We start from the raw sequence: 16949 nt of genomic DNA, 5'->3' as shown, positions 1-16949 counted from the left end.
TGACCTCACCCTTATAATTTGTCACATAAATCTTAGGAAAGACCTGGGAAAAAACACACTTGTGCTAGAGAGGACTCTAAGCCAATGATGGTTTACCTGGAGCAGGTTCATTCTGTGGCTGATCTTTTTCAGGAGTGACTCAGGGTTTTCTCTGTGACGCAGAAGCATGGAATATGATGATAAGCTGATCTTTGGAACAACAATGTGTGTTATTTGGGAAGTTTATTATAATTAAAATGATTTGGTGTAGAATTTTTCATGGCAAAATCAAACTGCTCTTTGTATTATTTTTGAGTGGGTTGTCATAGAAACAGAAGGAAAAGAAATTGTTTTTTTGTCAGATTTCTGCTTATTCTACATCTTCCTGAAACAGTAATTTCACAGAGTGAACAAAAAAGAGGAATCCTTTTTTTTTTTTTTAAGAGGAATCCTAAAGTCATCGTTATGGGACCCTCCTTGGAGGGCCTTAACCCCCAGTGGCTGAGGGTCTCAGTTGGGTGGAGCTCTGAGCACTGGAAGCCCTGAATGGACTATATCACTGCATGGATAGAGTGAGGAGGGTCTCCAGGAACATGGAAGGGGAGAATAAAATATTTTAACAGATGGTTTTGCATCCAAAGAATCTCCTAAACTTAAATTCTCATGAGAGATAGCATGTTCTGCATTGACTTGCTACAGCTGGTTGGTCGTTCACACCGAGAATCCGTATGATTAGTATGAACAAGAGAGGCTTCCAGATAGCGCTCTGATTTCATTACGCTTTAGTTTCTTCCTGTCGCCAGCATTCAGAACAAATAGAAATAACTCACTTAGATTTCAGTGCTTTTCCTTATGTCATTTTGATCAAGATGTCAGTGAGCTGAAAATCCTTGAGGGCAGTAAAATGCACTGAGTGTAAGGATGGGAAGCTGCAGGCATGAGTTAACCGTAAATCACCTGGTCAGACCTGGAATCGGGGAGGATTGGTGCCACTGACCATTTGGGCCAACAACATGTAGCCTTAAGTGTGTTGTGCACTAGGTAAGTTTAGCGTTGGTGTGACACGTGTTCCGAAGTGGGAGCAAAGTCTCTATCTCTGCCTCTGAGTCTGGATTCGATTCTGTGTCTAGAGTAGTAAAGCCGGAGGGACCTCCAAAAGGACAGATGTGGCACCTGTCAGCCCACAGACACAGACCAGGCTGATCATTGCCCTGGCATGGAAGTGATAACCTGGCATCCAGATGGAGTAAAACCATCGTCTTCCTCTATCCAGGTCACGATCCCGGTCCCCTCGGAGAAGAGCACACTCTCCTGAGAGACGGAGGGAAGAAAGGAGTGTCCCCACTGCTTACCGGATGAGTAACAGCCCAGGCGTCAGCAGGAAGCGGACCCGGTCCAGGTAGGCATCTGTGAGTTCCTAGACACAGAGTCTGTGCTGTCAGGGAGTGTGAGGATTTGGCACACATATTTCTAAGGAGGGCTGGAGATAACCAGGGGAGCCACCCCCAGCAGATGCTCAGCCCTTAGCAGTTTTTCCATTACTCTTAGAGCTGACAGCACAGGGAGTTCCATCTCAGCAGAATCAGGATGGCATCAGGCAGTGCCCAGCACTAGCCCCTATGTCTGGCTACCCCACTGGACCCACACATACAGCTCCTTACTCTTTACCTGGTGACGGGGAAAGGAAAGGTAGGGATAGGAGACAAGGAAGTCAGAAGTTTGAGTCTTGAGTGAATCTCTGCTACTGCCCTAGTGGCAGAGCCACAGAGTCCTCATGGGGCCTAAGAGCAGAGGCAGGCTCCATCCTCTGACCCCTTGACTGCTGGGACAGACCTGTCTTGGTTGTGGAGAGCTAGAGAGACTGGCTCCCATGTTCATTAAAGTAGGCCTCTCAGCCATGACGCCTGGCCCCCAGGCCTCCCATTCCCAGCCAGCCAGTGTCCTCAGCTCTTCCAGGGAGAGAATGCCAAGGCACCCCACTAAAAGCACTGATACCACACCAACTTGATGGGACATGTCTGGGCCATCTGTGCCTCTCTCGGACCTGCTGGCACCCCTCACCAAGAGCATGGTGGTGGACAGGGCCATAGAAGGGTGTTTCCCTGACAGCTTTACATTACTTAGCTTCTTTGTTTCATTCTCCCCAAAAGGGAGGGGTTCTCATTTCATATGTTCTTGCATGGGAGTTAGCCCAAGCCCCGGCTCTGGTGGGTGGACAAGAAGCATTGTTCTCCCCGTGACTGAGGTGCCCAGAAGAGGCGGGTGGGGTTGTGCACATCTTAGCTTGGGTTTCATAACTGCTGCCGAGTGTGTGCAAGTCAGGACACTCGGGGTTCCTGAGCCTCCCAGATGACAGGCCGAAATGACAAGTGTTAGGGAACCAGCTATCACCTGGTCCTGGCTGTCTGCAGAGGACATGGGCTGAGCAGCCTCCTGGTGCCCTTCTCAGTGGTGGTTATAGCGGTAGCAGCTCTGAAAATATATTCCTAATGAGAAAATGTTCCTGTAATCTGGCAAGTTCTGTGATAGCTCTATTCGTTGGTAAAACGTGATCTTTCTCCTAAAGCCAGAGTCAGCAAAGGAGCTGTGAGGCTGGCAGAGTTGAGCAGATGCGCTGGATGTGCAGGCTCACTCTGCTCGTGTGCAGTCTGTCCTGCCTGCAGTCCTGCCTGAAGCACCCGCCCCCGTGCCGGGATAGCATGATGGAAATCCAAGTCCACTTGAAATCTATTCCTTTACCAAGAAATTATTTAACATTTGAAATTCATCTTCACCTTCGGCGTTTGTAAAGGGCATGGTCTAAAACTAATTCCCTGTGGCAAAAGATCTCTCCCTACAGAAGCATTCTTGCTCTGCCCTCAAATTAACCTTGCATTAAAGAAGCTGTCTCTGGAGAAGATGGTGGTTCTATTAGGAATGGTGGGAACTGGTGTGACCCCATTTAATGAGCTTTAATGAGTCGAACAAAGCAAGTGAAGGCTCTACGGATACAGAGCTGTGCTACCGACCCGAGCAGCAGGATCACCCCAGGAGCCTGACTCTGGGTGTTGGGAGCTGTGCTACATCCAGTGGGGGCCCAAGGGAGGGCATGAGTGTAGGAACGTGGTCCAAGCATGTTAACCCAGCAATCAGCGTGTCCCCTGCAGCCTTCCACTCAGAGCAAGTGTAGGGCCACTGCTGTAATGTGACGGCGGGTGGCTGGTTCTCCTGCCAAGTCCGAGTTGCCCTGATCCTGTCTGATCACCCAGGCCTAGGGGGGAACTGCCTCCCACCAGAGTTGGAGGATCATTTCTACAAGCTGGTCTTTGAGTGCCGCTTTCACTGACTTCTTGTTTTGACATTTTTTTAATTTGCTAGACAATTCTGCACTTTTTTAAAGTCCAAGGAACACCCATATGCATGTAACCACTACCTGAGTTCAGCAGGGTCAGCATGTTTCTATTTGGCTGTCTCTCTTCCCTCCCTCCCTCCCTCCTTCCTTTGCATGTGTATTGGGTGACTGACAAGTCCAGGCCAACCATGTTACAGAGGGTTAAGTTGTCTTACCTTGTTTTCATGGCTGGGTTCGTGCTAAATATTTTGGCAGGAGTGCTGCACGGGTAGTGTGTGACTTACCTTTGTGTCACATGAAGCATCTGTCATCACACAGTGTCCATCTGTCCCATTATCAGTGATGCTGCATTCGATGGTGTGGTCAAGGTTGCGCGCCCCTCACAGGTCATCTGTCTATGGTTCCGTGACACAGCACCAACATCCCACTGCTAGCTAGCCACACTCTCGTTGGCCTAATCATCCACTGATGCTGAATTGGTTCTTATATTGGTGATGGCAGTGTGGTGGCTTTCACATCCCATCCCTTGTTCGCTAAAGGAGACACACACACATACCCCTTTGTTTGGTGTCCCTGTGGACTTTAGGTTTTGGGGTTTTGTTTTTTCATCTGTTGTACACGAATCCGTCACCAGTATTACTCTGATGGCAGCATCCATCTCACTTTTGGCCTTGTTTTTCCCAAAGCACTTTGTTGCTTTTTAGCACAAGATATTTCAGGCTTTGCTAGTGCTTTCCCTGCCCCAACACTAGGGCCAACTGTTTATCCAGCTCTTTATTTTGGAGATCAGGATATGGTTATATTGAACATTATTTGAAGAGTAGAATGCCTGCAAATGTTTGGCCATTTTGTACCACAGTGCACCTCAGCAGGATGTCCGGTTGTTTTGTTACAGTAAATAGTACATCATTGGTCAGAGGTGGTTTGCCATTGGCCACTTTTGGCTCAGCACCACGCCGGGCACAACACAGGTGTCATGTGAATGGATGGGGCTGTGCTGTTATTACAGCCTCTTACACATTAAGTGTTATTGATTTGCAGTAGACTTTGTCAGTGAAGCACACATGTCTTCATTCCCCAGGGCAGCCACTAAAAAGAAAAGGGAGGGGTGCCTGGGTGGCTCAGTGGTTAAGTGTCTGCCTTTGGCTCAAGGTGTGATCTTTTGGTCCTGGGATCGAGTCCCACATCAGGCTTCCGCAGGGAGCCTGCTTCTCCCTCTGCCTATGTCTCTCCTCTCTCTGTGTATCTCATGAATAAATAAATAAAATCTTTTTAGATAAGTAAATAAAAAGAAAAAGGAGGTAAGAGCCAACCAAGAGCAGACATAAGACAGAACCTTAAAATGCTTCACTGGTTGAAAAGAGCAGAAAAGTGGGGAAGGGGAAGAAAAAAAATGAACAGACAACAGAAAACAAGAGGATTGTAGACTCAACACAACCCTTGCAAGTCTGTGTGTTAAGGGCAGCCCTGGTGGCCCAGCGGTTTGGCGCCACCTGGGGTGTGATCCTGGAGACCCGAGATCAAGTCCCATGTTGGGCTCCCTGCATGGAGCCTGCTTCTCCCTCTGCCTGTGTCTCTGCCCAACCCCCGTCATGAATAAATAAATAAAACCTTTAAAAATAAACAAATAAATAAATCTGTGTGTTAAATGCAAGCAGATGAAGGACTGATGATGAGGGAAAGGGTCTAGACAGGATTAAAAAGCAAAAGCTAGTGCTAACCTGCTTATAGAGAGGCTTTCAGTACACAAGTCAGTTAACAATTAGATGGGAAAGGATGATCATGCAATGCTCTGAGCAGCAGGGCAGGTGGCTGCACTGACGGGAGGTGCCACAGAGGATGGCCAGCCTCCAGTGGACATGGCTTCTCCAGGTGGGCACCAGGGGAGAGCACTTTTTAAGGTACTTGAAGCAGGGGGGCACAACAGGTTGAGCGTCCAACTCTTGATTTCAGCTCAGGTCCTGATCTCAGGGTTATGGGATTGAGCCCCATGTTGGGCTCCCTGCTGGGCATAGAGTCTACTTGAGATTCTCCCTCTTCCCCTCCCCCAACTTGTGCACTCATGCGGCACTCTCTTTCTTAAAAAAAGAAGAAATACTTGAAGCAACATGGAGAGAGCTGGCAACAGGCAGACAACAAGACAGTGTGGATGTAGAAACTATACACCTCCACTGCACTAGCTCATCCACCTGCTGTTTGTATAAGGCTCCAGAAGTCCTGGAAGACTCAGATGATGCAGAGTATATCCCCTAACACATGGCAGCAAGTCTAGAAATCTATAAAAAGGTATCTGGAAATCCGCCAAATGTTGGGAAGTTTTTGTCAAAGACAAAATCAAAAGGGAAAGTAGAAAATATTTTTAAATGAATGACAGTGAAAATGTAACATAGTCAAATCTGTAGTGTGTAGGTTTGCCTAGAAGGAAGTACTAGTAGCTTTAAATGTATCTGAGAAGAAGAAAGGTCTAAAAACAATGATCTAATAATCCTCTGTTTTAAGCTACAGAAAGAGCAAACTAAACCCAAAGTAAGTAGAAGCAAGAAAATAATAAAGGTAAGATCAGAAATCAAGAAAATAGAAAATGCAAATAATTTTTAAGTCTATATGGAACCACAAAATGCCCTGAATAGCCAAAGCAATCTTGAAAAAACCAAAGCTGGAGGCATCACAATCCCAGACTTCAAGCTATATTACAAAGCTATAATTATCAAAACACTATGGTACTGGCAGAAAAACAGACACAGAGATCAGTGAAACAGAAGAGAGAACCCAGAAATGGACCCTCTACTCTATGGTCAACTAATCTTTGGCAAAGCAGGAAAGAATATCCAATGGAAAAAAGACAGTCTCTTCAACAAATAGTGCTGGAAAAACTGGACAGCCACATGCAGAAGAATGTAACTGGACCATTTTCTTATACCATACATAAAAATGACTCAAAATGGATGAAAGACCTAAATGTGAGACAGGAATCCATCAAAATCCTAGAGGAGAACACAGGCAGCAACCTTTGTGACCTCCGCTGCAGCAACTTCTAGCTAGCCACGTCTCCAAAGGTAAGGGAAATAAAAGCAATAATGAACTATTGAGACTTAAAAAGCTTCTGCACAGCAAAGGAAACAGTCAACAAAACTAAAAGGCAACCTACAGAATGGGAGAAGATATTCACAAATGACATATCAGATAAAGGGCTTGTATCCAAAATATATAAAGAATCTATCAAACTCAACACCCCAAAAAGAAATAATCAAGCTTAAAAATGGGCAGAAAGTATGCCTGGGTGGCTCAGTTAAACATTTGACGCTTGATCTCAGGGTCCTGAGTTCAAGCCTTGCATGGAGCCTACTTTAAAAAGAGGTGGGGAGAGAAGACAGGAACAGATGTTTTTCCAAAGAAGACACGGGGATAGCCAACAGACACATGAAAAGATGATCAACATCACTGATTATCAGAGAAATACAAATTGAAACCACCATGAGATACCACCTCACACCTGTCATAATGGCTAAAATCAACATTTCAAGAAAAAACAGGTATCGATGAGGATGTGGAGAAAGGAGAACCTTCCTGCATTGTTGGTGGGAATGCAAACTGGTGCAGCCACTCTGGAGAACAGTATGGAAATTCTTCAAGAACTTAAATATAGAACAAAAACCTACAATCAGGTAATCACACTACTGGGTATTTACCCAAAGAAAATGAAGATCCTGTTTGGAAAAGACATATGCATCCCATGTTTATTGCAGCATTATTTACAACAGCCAAACTGGAAATAGCCCCTATCAACAGATGACTAGCTAAAGATGTGGTCTGTATATACACACAGCCATCAGCAATGAATGAAATTTTGCCACTTGCAGTGAAGTGGTTGGAACCAAAGGGTATTGTGCTGAGTTACGTAAGTCAGAGAAAGACAACTATAGGATTTTACTCCTCTGTGGAACTGTAGAAATGAAACAGATGAACAAAGAACAGACCCACAGATACAGAGAAAGAACTGGTGGTTGCTGCCAGGGATGTAGGAGGTCATGGAATGAGGGAGTCCTGGGGACGAGAGGCCCAGAGTCCAGTCACTGGTGTCAGTAACAGATGGCAGCTGGGCCTGTGCGTCACTGTGATTCGCCTGAAACTAGTGTAACACCGTGTGCTATCTGTACTTCTGCTTTTTTTAAGAAAGGAGGGAATAAAATAGGAAACAGCCTAACGGTAAAACTAAAAGATGGTTCTTTGATCAAAAACTGATGTCTTTATTTAGATTTAGGAAGAATGAAAGAGCCTACAGACATAAAAAGAGAATTAGGAAAGAAGTCTTTTTCTAGTGAATTTGACAACTTGGGGGAAATAAATTCCTTGAAAAATACAAGTGACCATACTGACAGCGGAAGAAATAAAAAATCTAAATAACTTTGTCTGCCAAAGAATTTATTTATAACTTAAAACCACAAAACTCCAGGCCCAGATGGCTTTCATCATTGAATTCGAGCAAAGGTTCAAGGAAGAAGAGATACCAGTTTATAGACCATCTCAAAAGAACTTGGGGAGCACTCAGCAGCTCCTGAGGCTCCTGAACAAGACATAGGCTGGTAGGCGTGGGAATATCTGCACGTGTGCACACGGGAGGGGCACGTTTGGAGTGGTGTGTGCATGTGGACAGGGGCATGTGTGTTCTCAACCAGAAACGCTCAGAAACACGGGTGCACAGACCCTACAGAGTCCTGTGACCAGCAGCATATGCAAGGACATGCATCCCAACCAAGCAGATCTGGCTCAGGACTGTGAGCGAGGTTCTTACGTCTGGCAGCAACCCTTGTACTCACTGTATCCACGGAGTAAAGGAGGAACTCATAGGACATCCCAGCAGTTGCTGGAGAACCAACACGATCTCCACCTGTTCACTAAAAGAAAACACTTTTTAAAAAAGTGTTTTTTAACACTTTTTTATTTAAAAGAAAGAGACTAAGCCCTGAGCAAAGGGAGTAGAAGGAGGCATCCGGTGGGGACTGGGGCACACTCGCCACCTCCAAGACCAGCAGATGGGTGGTATTCGCTCTGCCACAGAATGCCTGGCCCAGACAACAAAGCAAGAGGAGGGGGAAAGGACATGTCTGCCTGCACATGCCAGCCTGGGACAGTGGGGAGGCTGACGTGGAACATCGAGAAGTACGGAAAACAATCTCTCTGCACCAAGAGCCACAAACAACTGAGAGAAGAATGCTAAGAATCATCAGTGCACAGAGGCCCTGTGCTTGAGGCTGGGAGCTCAGTGTCACTCGGAGGTCTCTTGACCCCAAGGTGCTCTGTCCATGTGGTGCCACCCCAGCATATTCCACAGGCGTTTTATAGAAACGAGTGGACAAGAACTCTGCCGTCGGCATGGAAACACCAAGGACTTAGAGTAGCCACAGCTACAGAATTAGGGGGCACTTACTGCCAATTCTGGACTCATCAGGTAGCCACCAGGTAAGACCGTGATTGGACACCCTCAAACAGTGCGATTACCAGGCAGTTCCAGAGGAGAGCTTTGCAGCGAAACTTGCTCCGACAGCTGGCTGTGCAGACGGAGGGAAGCAGCCTGTTCTGCAGGCACACAGCTTACCTCAACCCGGGTCAGAGGCTCCCGGCGGAAGGTCCCTGAGCATGCAAAAACCCCACCAGAAGGGTGGAGAGTGCTGAGCGAGGCCTTGCTGAACTCCACTCAGGAGTCACAGCCAGGAGCATGAATAGGCAGGCCACACCCTGGGAACACTCGCGGTGTGTGTCTCCGACAAAGGCCCGTGTCCATTCCAGATGGAAACAGTGAGCGGGTGACTCAAAAGACCATCCATGAAAGAGTACACAGTCGTAGCCCATGGACACGGCCTCCAAAGAGCAGCTGGTGCGCTAGCCTCTGTCGGGTTCAGTGCAGGCTGACCGCCATGGGAGCCTCACATGACACTAAGCACCTGCTCTGCCACCCTGCTGCCCGTCCCAGTGTTCACCCTCCAGGAGCATTTGACCACAAAGCCCCTGACTTGTAACTGCCTCACCTGGCAACAGCACACATGCCTGTTCCGGGAGAGAGCACAGACGTAGTGTAGGTTGCCCCCACTGATACTACAGCAGCAGGAGGAAGTACTCTGGGCACAAGGCTCATTGTGGCGGAGCGACAGGAGCCAGACATGGAAGCGCAGTGCTGTGTGATTCTGCTTCTTGAAGTGTCCATCAGTGGTTCAGAAATCAGAGCACTGGTACCTATGAGGGTGGGGAAGGGGTGGCAGAGCTGGTGCTTACTGTCATATGAGGCTCCCACGGCGGTCAGCCTGCGCTGAACCCCGCATGACGGAGGCAGCAGGGTTGGAACTTTGTAGAAAGATGGGTGGTTTCTGATTGTGAGACTAGTCTGAGTGTCCTGGTGTCTGCACTTGCCAACACGCATCCAACAACACTTAAGACCTTCGTGTTTCTCTGGATGTGAAGTGTACCTCAGTTTTTCTTTAAAAAAAAAAAGGAATGAATGGGATGCCTGGGTGGCTCAGCAGTTAAACATCTGCCTTCTGCTCATGGCGTGATCCTGGAGTCCTGGGATCGACTCCCACATCGGGCTCCCTGCATGGAGCCTGCTTCTCCCTCCGCCTGTGTCTCTGCCTCTCTCTCTCTCTCTCTCTCTCTCTTTCTGTGTGTCTCTCATGAATAAATAAATAAGATCTTTAAAAAGTAAATAAATAATAAAATAAGTTTAAAAATGAAAAAGGAATGAATGACTTAATTCCTGAAGCAAATGCTGAGGCAGGTTTGCCATGTGACACAAGCTGTATTCAGACTGAACCTGATACACAGCCCGTGATTGCTCACCTGCTCCTTAATTCATGAGCATAACCACAGAGACCCAGCCAGATTGGGGGCTTAAACCATTTTGGACTTGTCACAGGCTGTAGAATATTTCATTTCTTTGTCTTTGCAGCTTGCTCTGAAATCCTAGCACAGGTTTACAGACATAAAAACCACACGCCACTTTTGCAGTTGACAAACTAGGTGTGTGGTGTGGTTTCCGTGTCCCTGTGTCCAGTCCTGAGGGCAGCCTCTCCATTTATAGACCTGTTTTCCTCGGTACTGGCTGTCAGGCCACCCGCCGAGACCCAAGCTCCCCGGGGATGCTGCCGCTTGCAGCTGAGGGGCGGCTCCTTGTTAACACAGTGGAGTCAGTGCCCCGAGCTGTGCTGCACTGGCATATCCACTGGCTTCATCAGTGCACATGTGTGCCTTTGCATGAGAGCACTGTGGGGAGCCTGGGGGCAGGGCAAGCTCTCAGCCTAGTCCCCAGGGAGAGGAGGCATGTAGACAGACCGTAGGGTGTCCCCAAGTGGGGGAGGGTCTGTGAGCCGACCTGCATCCCAGAGGTGCCGACAGAGTGGGCTGAGTGGGAATGGCCCAGTACATCATGCTCCCTGAAGACACACACGTTCCCACCATCGTGAGATCTCTCCGCCCACAGGACTCAGATGGGCACACGTGATGGCTTCATGACAGCACTCACTACATTAAGAGTCTCCAGCAAGCACTTGGGTCACCCATAGGTCACCCGTCAGTCACGTGTGATGGGATACAGTTTCCAAACAGCAGGTGACCATCATTTCTGGAGGAAGCAGAGGGGCCGAGAGCAGGGATGCCTGGCACCTGTCTGGGCCACAAGTCGCTCTCACCTCCTGCGTGTGTTCTCCTTCTTAAGTGTTCTTTGAGCAGTCACAGGAGGGTCACAGGGTTCAGTGTGCACTGGAGCTTTGCTTGCTGGGGGGCGAGGGGTGGGCTGGGATCTGGACGGGGACAAGGTGTCGGATGGATGGTCCTGACAGGCAGGTTGGGCAGAGTCAGCTGCTGGGCGAGCAGGGATGGGCTCCACGGTCCCAGGAAGCCAGGTCAGAGAGCAGAAGCCGTTGTGCACATGGCACTCGGCTGTAATACTTCGTCATCCCTGCTGGAAGTCCTCGTCATGTAAGCGGACACACGGTGTGAACAGCACTTGGTTGCTCTCCTTGGGTTGTTTAAATGCAGATAAAGTGCCGACCAGATTTGAGATCCCATAGGCCTCTTGAAGTGGGGATAGGCGTAGAGAGTGGCCTGCCTTCGCTCTGTGGGACTTTTCCTGCATCTGCCAGTTGTGAGTTCAATAAGGAATTAGCATGTATGGACACCTAAACCTGCCAGCTGTCCCTTGAAAAACACTCGAAACTCCTCGTCCAGAGCCCTCTGTGTCTCTGTCTGAAACTACTTTCCTTGCAGAAGCCCCCACGAAAAAAAGAAGAAGAGGCGCTCACGGTCACGGACCGAGTCCAAGGCCGGGTCCCAGTCAGCGTCCCCAAGCAAGCAAGCCACACGTCGGCACACGGCCCACTCAGCCAGCATCTCTCCCGTGGAGAGTCGGGGCTCCAGTCAGGAGCGCTCCAGGTAAGCCCACCTTGACCCCACCCCAGGGCTCCCCACTCCCCACATGCTCCCCACGTCCTGCTCAGGCAGTGAGTAGGAGGTGGACACTGCAGCTGCTCAGAACTGGGGTCGGATCTCAGGTGTGCCAGCCCACCAGCTCCCCCTGGGCCCCACCTCCGGGCAGAGAGAGACCTGGAAAGCCTGCCCTCTTGGTGGCTGTCCCTGGGCTGAACAGAAATGTGAGTAGGGGTGGGGTGGGCCGGCCACCTCCCTCAGGTGCCAACTAGAGGACTTCCCACCATCTGATCCACTGGAAAATCGTGCTTTAGCAGGACAGCAGCTGTTCTGAAACCACCCGACAGTGGTCCTTTGTCCTCAGCAAGGGCTGTGTGCAGTGGGCATGATCGCAGGGGAGGCAGGCACGGGGGTCCACAATGAGTGCGACATAGACTCCCCCCACCCCCACTCCGGTCACACCACTCACCCCACGCCACAGAAGTTGGGTCAAACCAGCACTGCATGACTGGGCAGGCCAGGTGACATCAGAGCGCACTGCCATCACGTGAGTGGCCTGTGGGGCAGCACAGATGTATGTGTTCCCATTGCCCATGGCTGTTAGGGCTTTTTCCAGACACCCCCCCCACCCCCCCACCACCCCCCGCTGCACACCCAGAGCCAGGGGTTCGGAATGAGGCTCACTCACTGGTTACAGACATGCTGCCTTCGTCCATGTGAGTCACAGGCCCGAAACCGTAGCACAGGCTCGTCAGTAGGACAACGCACAGCTCACTGGAGGTGGGCAGAACCTAAGACGTAGCTTGTTTGAAGGTGCAGGTGAGCGATTGTGTGGCGGGGTCCCGGCTCCGTGAGGCCCCGGCTTTCTGCTTCCCCTGTCCTGCCCTGTCCATACGTGCACCTCCTGGGGTGCTCACAGGAGAACGTTGTCTGAATTAGGCTGCATTTTACAAAACACTTCAGGCGTCTGTAACGTGACATGTAAAAGCAAAATAACATATTTATAACGATCTCTTTTTTAAAGACACTAGTAACAAATATGACCTAATGTCTATTTTTTAAGCCTGTGACCTCTCTTTATTCATATTAGGGGAGTTTCTCAGGAAAAAGACGGCCAGATCTCCTCAGCAATTGTCTCCTCTGTGCAGAGCAAAATAACTCAGGTAAAGCGATGGCCCCCCCCTCCTCCTCTGACCCGTAGGGCTGCAAGGTCCCCACGGTGGGCCTTCCTGTGCCTGCAGGCCGCCTTCCAGGTCTGAGCGGGAAGCCACAGGGACCCCGTGCGTCTCTCTGCAGGACCTCATGGCCAAAGTGAGGGCGATGCTCGCTGCTTCCAAGAACATGCAGACCAGTGCCTCCTGAGATGCGGGGGTGCCGCTGGCCCAGCGCCAGGCTGGGGGCCGGAGCGCCGAGCAGCTTCCACGCACAGACCATCGATCGCCGTCCATCCTCCAGGGACTCCTCTGGGCAGTTGGTGGTTTTTGTAAATTAATTTTTGATGACATTTTCAGTTTAAGATTTTTGACCAGCAGTCTCTTACCTGTATATTTGTAAATAATATCATGTTTCTGTGAAAATGTATTATCAAATAAAATGGGAGGAAAACACCTTTTCTAGCCAGCGACTGTGGGCAGTTTCTTCCTTATTTGGCCTGTCAGTGTGTTTTTACCATTTGGCGTCTGTCATTGGATTCCGTCACGTCCTTACATAGGCGGCGACCTGTGGACAGTATCCCCCCAACCCCAGGCAGCAGGAGGAACAGGCACCCGCGATCTGTGCCCCGTGTCCCCCAGTCACAGGGCTGGAGAGCACATCCCCCCTGAGCCCTGCCCAGCTCAGCCCCCTGCTTTCCTGGCACTGGACCAGCATCCCCCTCAGGCAGGAAAACGCAGACTTGCTGCCTTGCCCAGGATCTCAGGCCACATGGGTGCCAGCAGCCCAGATCGCATGGACAGGCTGTTCCTGGCCTGGGTTTTAGTCGAAACACCTCACATGAGGACCTGCCGGCCCTGGCGGTGGTCTGAGGTTGGGAGCCCCATCGCTTCACCAGTCATGCGGCTGGTCCCCACTGGAACATACCAGGATTCAACCCGCAACCCCAGTGACAGGCCTGACCGGCAGAGCGCGTCCCCAGCAGCATGAGGACCCGGCTGCACGAGCTTGGAGTTTGATGGCAAGACCTGCCGCCAGACAGCTCTTCCCAGCTGGGTCTGCGCCCTGGGGCGCCCTCCCCGAGGTGGTGTGAGCTCAGACACTGCTGTCTCTGCTACGTCATCTCTTTAATTAGGAGTGAGATGAGCAGCTTCTCTTTTATGGAAACATCCATTTATACTGTTTTCCGGTGAGCGGACTGTGACCCTTGGCTGGCGGTGACTCTCGAGCATCTTTGCCATGTTGCAGTGCTTTGAATGTCCTGGTGAGCCCTTTTCGGCACAATTTATTTTTAAATAATTTTCTTCCAATTTCTCCCTTACCTTTGGTTGTAGGTTTTTATGTGCAAATATTGCTTTTACAGGTAATTGTTTTTCTCACAGCCTTGGGCAGCCCCAGCTGTGCCTCCGGCAAATCCACTTTGTCCCTTGTTACTTGCTCCCGGCACTGTTTGTGCAGGCAACATTTGGCTGTGTGTCATTTCCACCTGCAGGAGCCAGAAGTGAGTGTGGGCAGGGAGCCGTGATGCTCAGCACGGGGCATGTGTGCCCAGCGGTGCCTGCAGCGGGACCCTGTCTGCATCTGTCTGATACAGCGCCTGGGAACATGGCAGGGCCACCTTGCACCCCAGAGTATGCACAGCTTTGCACAGACACGAACACCCCGGAGAGCCCCCACCCCACCCCAGAGAGGTACGTAGCGTGAGGTTTGTGCTGGGCGCTGCCACACGAGGAGAAGAGTGGAGGACCCCACAAAGGACCTTCCTGGCCCGTGGGATTCTGTGTTGGGCCAGGGAGGCGTCCTCTGTCCGCACAGACAGAGAAGGACACGTACAGGACACCTTCCAGGTCTCCAGCTGAGCTCTGCACACTCACACTTGCTACAAGGGAAAATACTGGCAAACATGACTTTCTGCAGTTGGTGCAGTGCATGTTTGTGTGTACACAAGGCATCCGTCACTCCGTGCCACCAGCGCTGACCCCGAGTGCCAGCCCAGGCTGTTGTGATCTGTGATTACAGGAGAGGCTTTAGGGGTAGCCACAGCACCTCTGCCCTCCCGATCTCTGCCCCTAAGATCCATGTGGGACAGCTTATACGCGGTCTGCCACAAGACCCTGCCGTCGGCATCAGGTCAAGAGTTTTTCCCCTTTAAAAAGATTGTCTCGGGATCCCTGGGTGGCGCAGCGGTTTAGCGCTTGCCTTTGGCCTAGGGCGCGATCCTGGAGACCCGGGATCGAATCCCACGTCGGGCTCCCGGTGCATGGAGCCTGCTTCTCCCTCTGCCTGTGTCTCTGCCCCTCTCTCTCCGTCTCTCCTTGTGACTATCATAAATAAATAAATTTAAAAATAAAATAAAAAGATTGTCTCATGATGAATTCGCAGTATTTTAACTGGATTATTTTTAAGTCTCTTAAATGGGTAATGAAACTGTTCTCCAAAACCTCTTCCCCTGTTTGCAAGGCCAGCTGTTGTGCCCGGGGTCACAAGCTCTCCCTGTGCTGCAGCCTGTGTCTGGCCGTCACGCCACGTGCTCTGCCAGATTCCCAGAACGAGGCCGGAGCTGCCGGGAGGGCCTTTCACCCAATACCAAGCACACGGGCAGGCGGGCAGCGGCTCCAGCAGGCGCTTTTAAGTGACCGTTGGGCGTTGGCGCAAGTGATCAGTTCACACAGTGAAGTATTATTCTCATGACTCCTGTGCGCCCTCCCGGCATCCTTTGCTCAGACGCGGCGGACAGGAGGATCTGCTCTTGGCTGCGCAGCCCCCACGCAGCACAAGGTGTGCGCAAGGCGTCATGCCGCTCGCCAGCGTCCTTGCCTGCTGGCCGTTAACGTGAGCCTTTGAGCCGTTTCATACCTACACGTGGCAAACCCCTTTATTGTCTTAATAAACTTGGTAGAACAGCTGTGGAGCTTTAAAAAAATCAGGACCCCAGTGCAAAGCCCTCTGCCATCAGGGCCCACCTGCAGCGTGGCACTGGTGTCAGGATGGAGGGCCAGAGCCGCTGTGTACCAGGAACTAAGGTCCACGCTGTTCACATGCCTTCCTTTCTACCCGCTCCCCACCTCCAGCGGCATCAGACCAGCAGGGAGAAGCCCGGGTGAAGCAGGTCTTCTCGAGATGGGCCCAGGGGACACCTGCCCCACTGCCCCCACTGGCCCAACCCAGCAGGCCGTGGCAGCTCCATAGGGCAGACGGGCGCCAGCAGCCGCGGGGAGGTGGATGTGGGCCCAGGGCAGCTCCAAGAGGCCTGGGAGCCAGCGGAGCTGGGGAGCTGCAGCCCTTCTTGGGCTTTTCCAACAGGCAGGACTCACACTCCAGCCCAGGCTCACACCGGGCACGGTGCCGCATGCTCCCCCAGCAGGAGAAGATGTAGCTGGTGGGCACAGGCCAGCCCCCACAACAAATCAGGTGCTGCTGCCCGAAAAAGGGGCAGAGGATGCAAGTCTCCAAAAACCAACGGCGTATCCCATCGCCTAAGGAACCAGAAGGTCTCCACAGCTTCTCTGACTTCACAGGGCTTGCCAGGGGACGGCCGACACCGTCTTTCCATCACAAACGTGTGTGGAGCTGGGGTGGGGTGGGCTTTTGTAGACAGGGTGGAGCAGGGGGTATCTCTAAGCAGAGATACAGGAACCTGCTAGAATGCAGTAGGGGAGTGCGCCGCAGGGCTCTGGGCTGTGGGTGCAAAGGTCCCGAGGCAGGAATGTGCCTGAGTGACAGAGGGAGAAGGGGAGGTCAGCAGCTTCAGCCATCTTAGGGGACAGAGGTGGGGACGAGGGGCCTGGGCAGGACCCGCAGGCCCAGCCGGGAGCTGTGATCTGTCTCCCATGTGTAACAGGAGCCCCAGACCTGAGTAAGGCAGGTGGCCCCACCCCCATGCATGTGGGGAAGATGGCCCAGACTCTGATTTAGGGAACAGCCTCCCGCAAGGCAGGGTGTGCAGAGGCCGAGAGGAGGTGTGAGGGTGTCCCGGGCAGCCATCCCAGACCGCAGGGGCTCATCATCTCAGTTCTGGGGTTTGAGGGCCGGGTGTGCACGCATGGTGGCTCCGGCTGCTCCAGCTGCGGGC

General features: G+C 51.2%; 1 protein-coding gene across 3 annotated transcripts in view; it reads left to right on the top strand.

Moving 5' to 3' along the window:
* The window catches only part of SFSWAP (splicing factor SWAP), a 70606-nt gene extending 57260 nt beyond the window's left edge, over positions 1-13346 (top strand). For all 3 annotated transcript variants that reach the window (XM_025989136.2, XM_025989138.2, XM_025989137.2), the window contains 4 exons: positions 1253-1378; positions 11567-11731; positions 12816-12888; positions 13022-13346. In XM_025989136.2, coding sequence (XP_025844921.1) covers positions 1253-1378; positions 11567-11731; positions 12816-12888; positions 13022-13087 — 430 coding nt within the window. In that variant the 3' untranslated portion in view covers positions 13088-13346. The remainder of the gene's footprint in view (positions 1-1252; positions 1379-11566; positions 11732-12815; positions 12889-13021) is intronic.
* Positions 13347-16949: the final 3603 nt, after the last annotated feature.

The sequence above is a fragment of the Vulpes vulpes genome, chromosome 10 (assembly GCF_048418805.1).
Source record: "Vulpes vulpes isolate BD-2025 chromosome 10, VulVul3, whole genome shotgun sequence".
NCBI classification, from domain to species: Eukaryota; Metazoa; Chordata; class Mammalia; order Carnivora; family Canidae; genus Vulpes; species Vulpes vulpes.
This window is presented reverse-complemented; position numbering and strand designations above follow the sequence as displayed.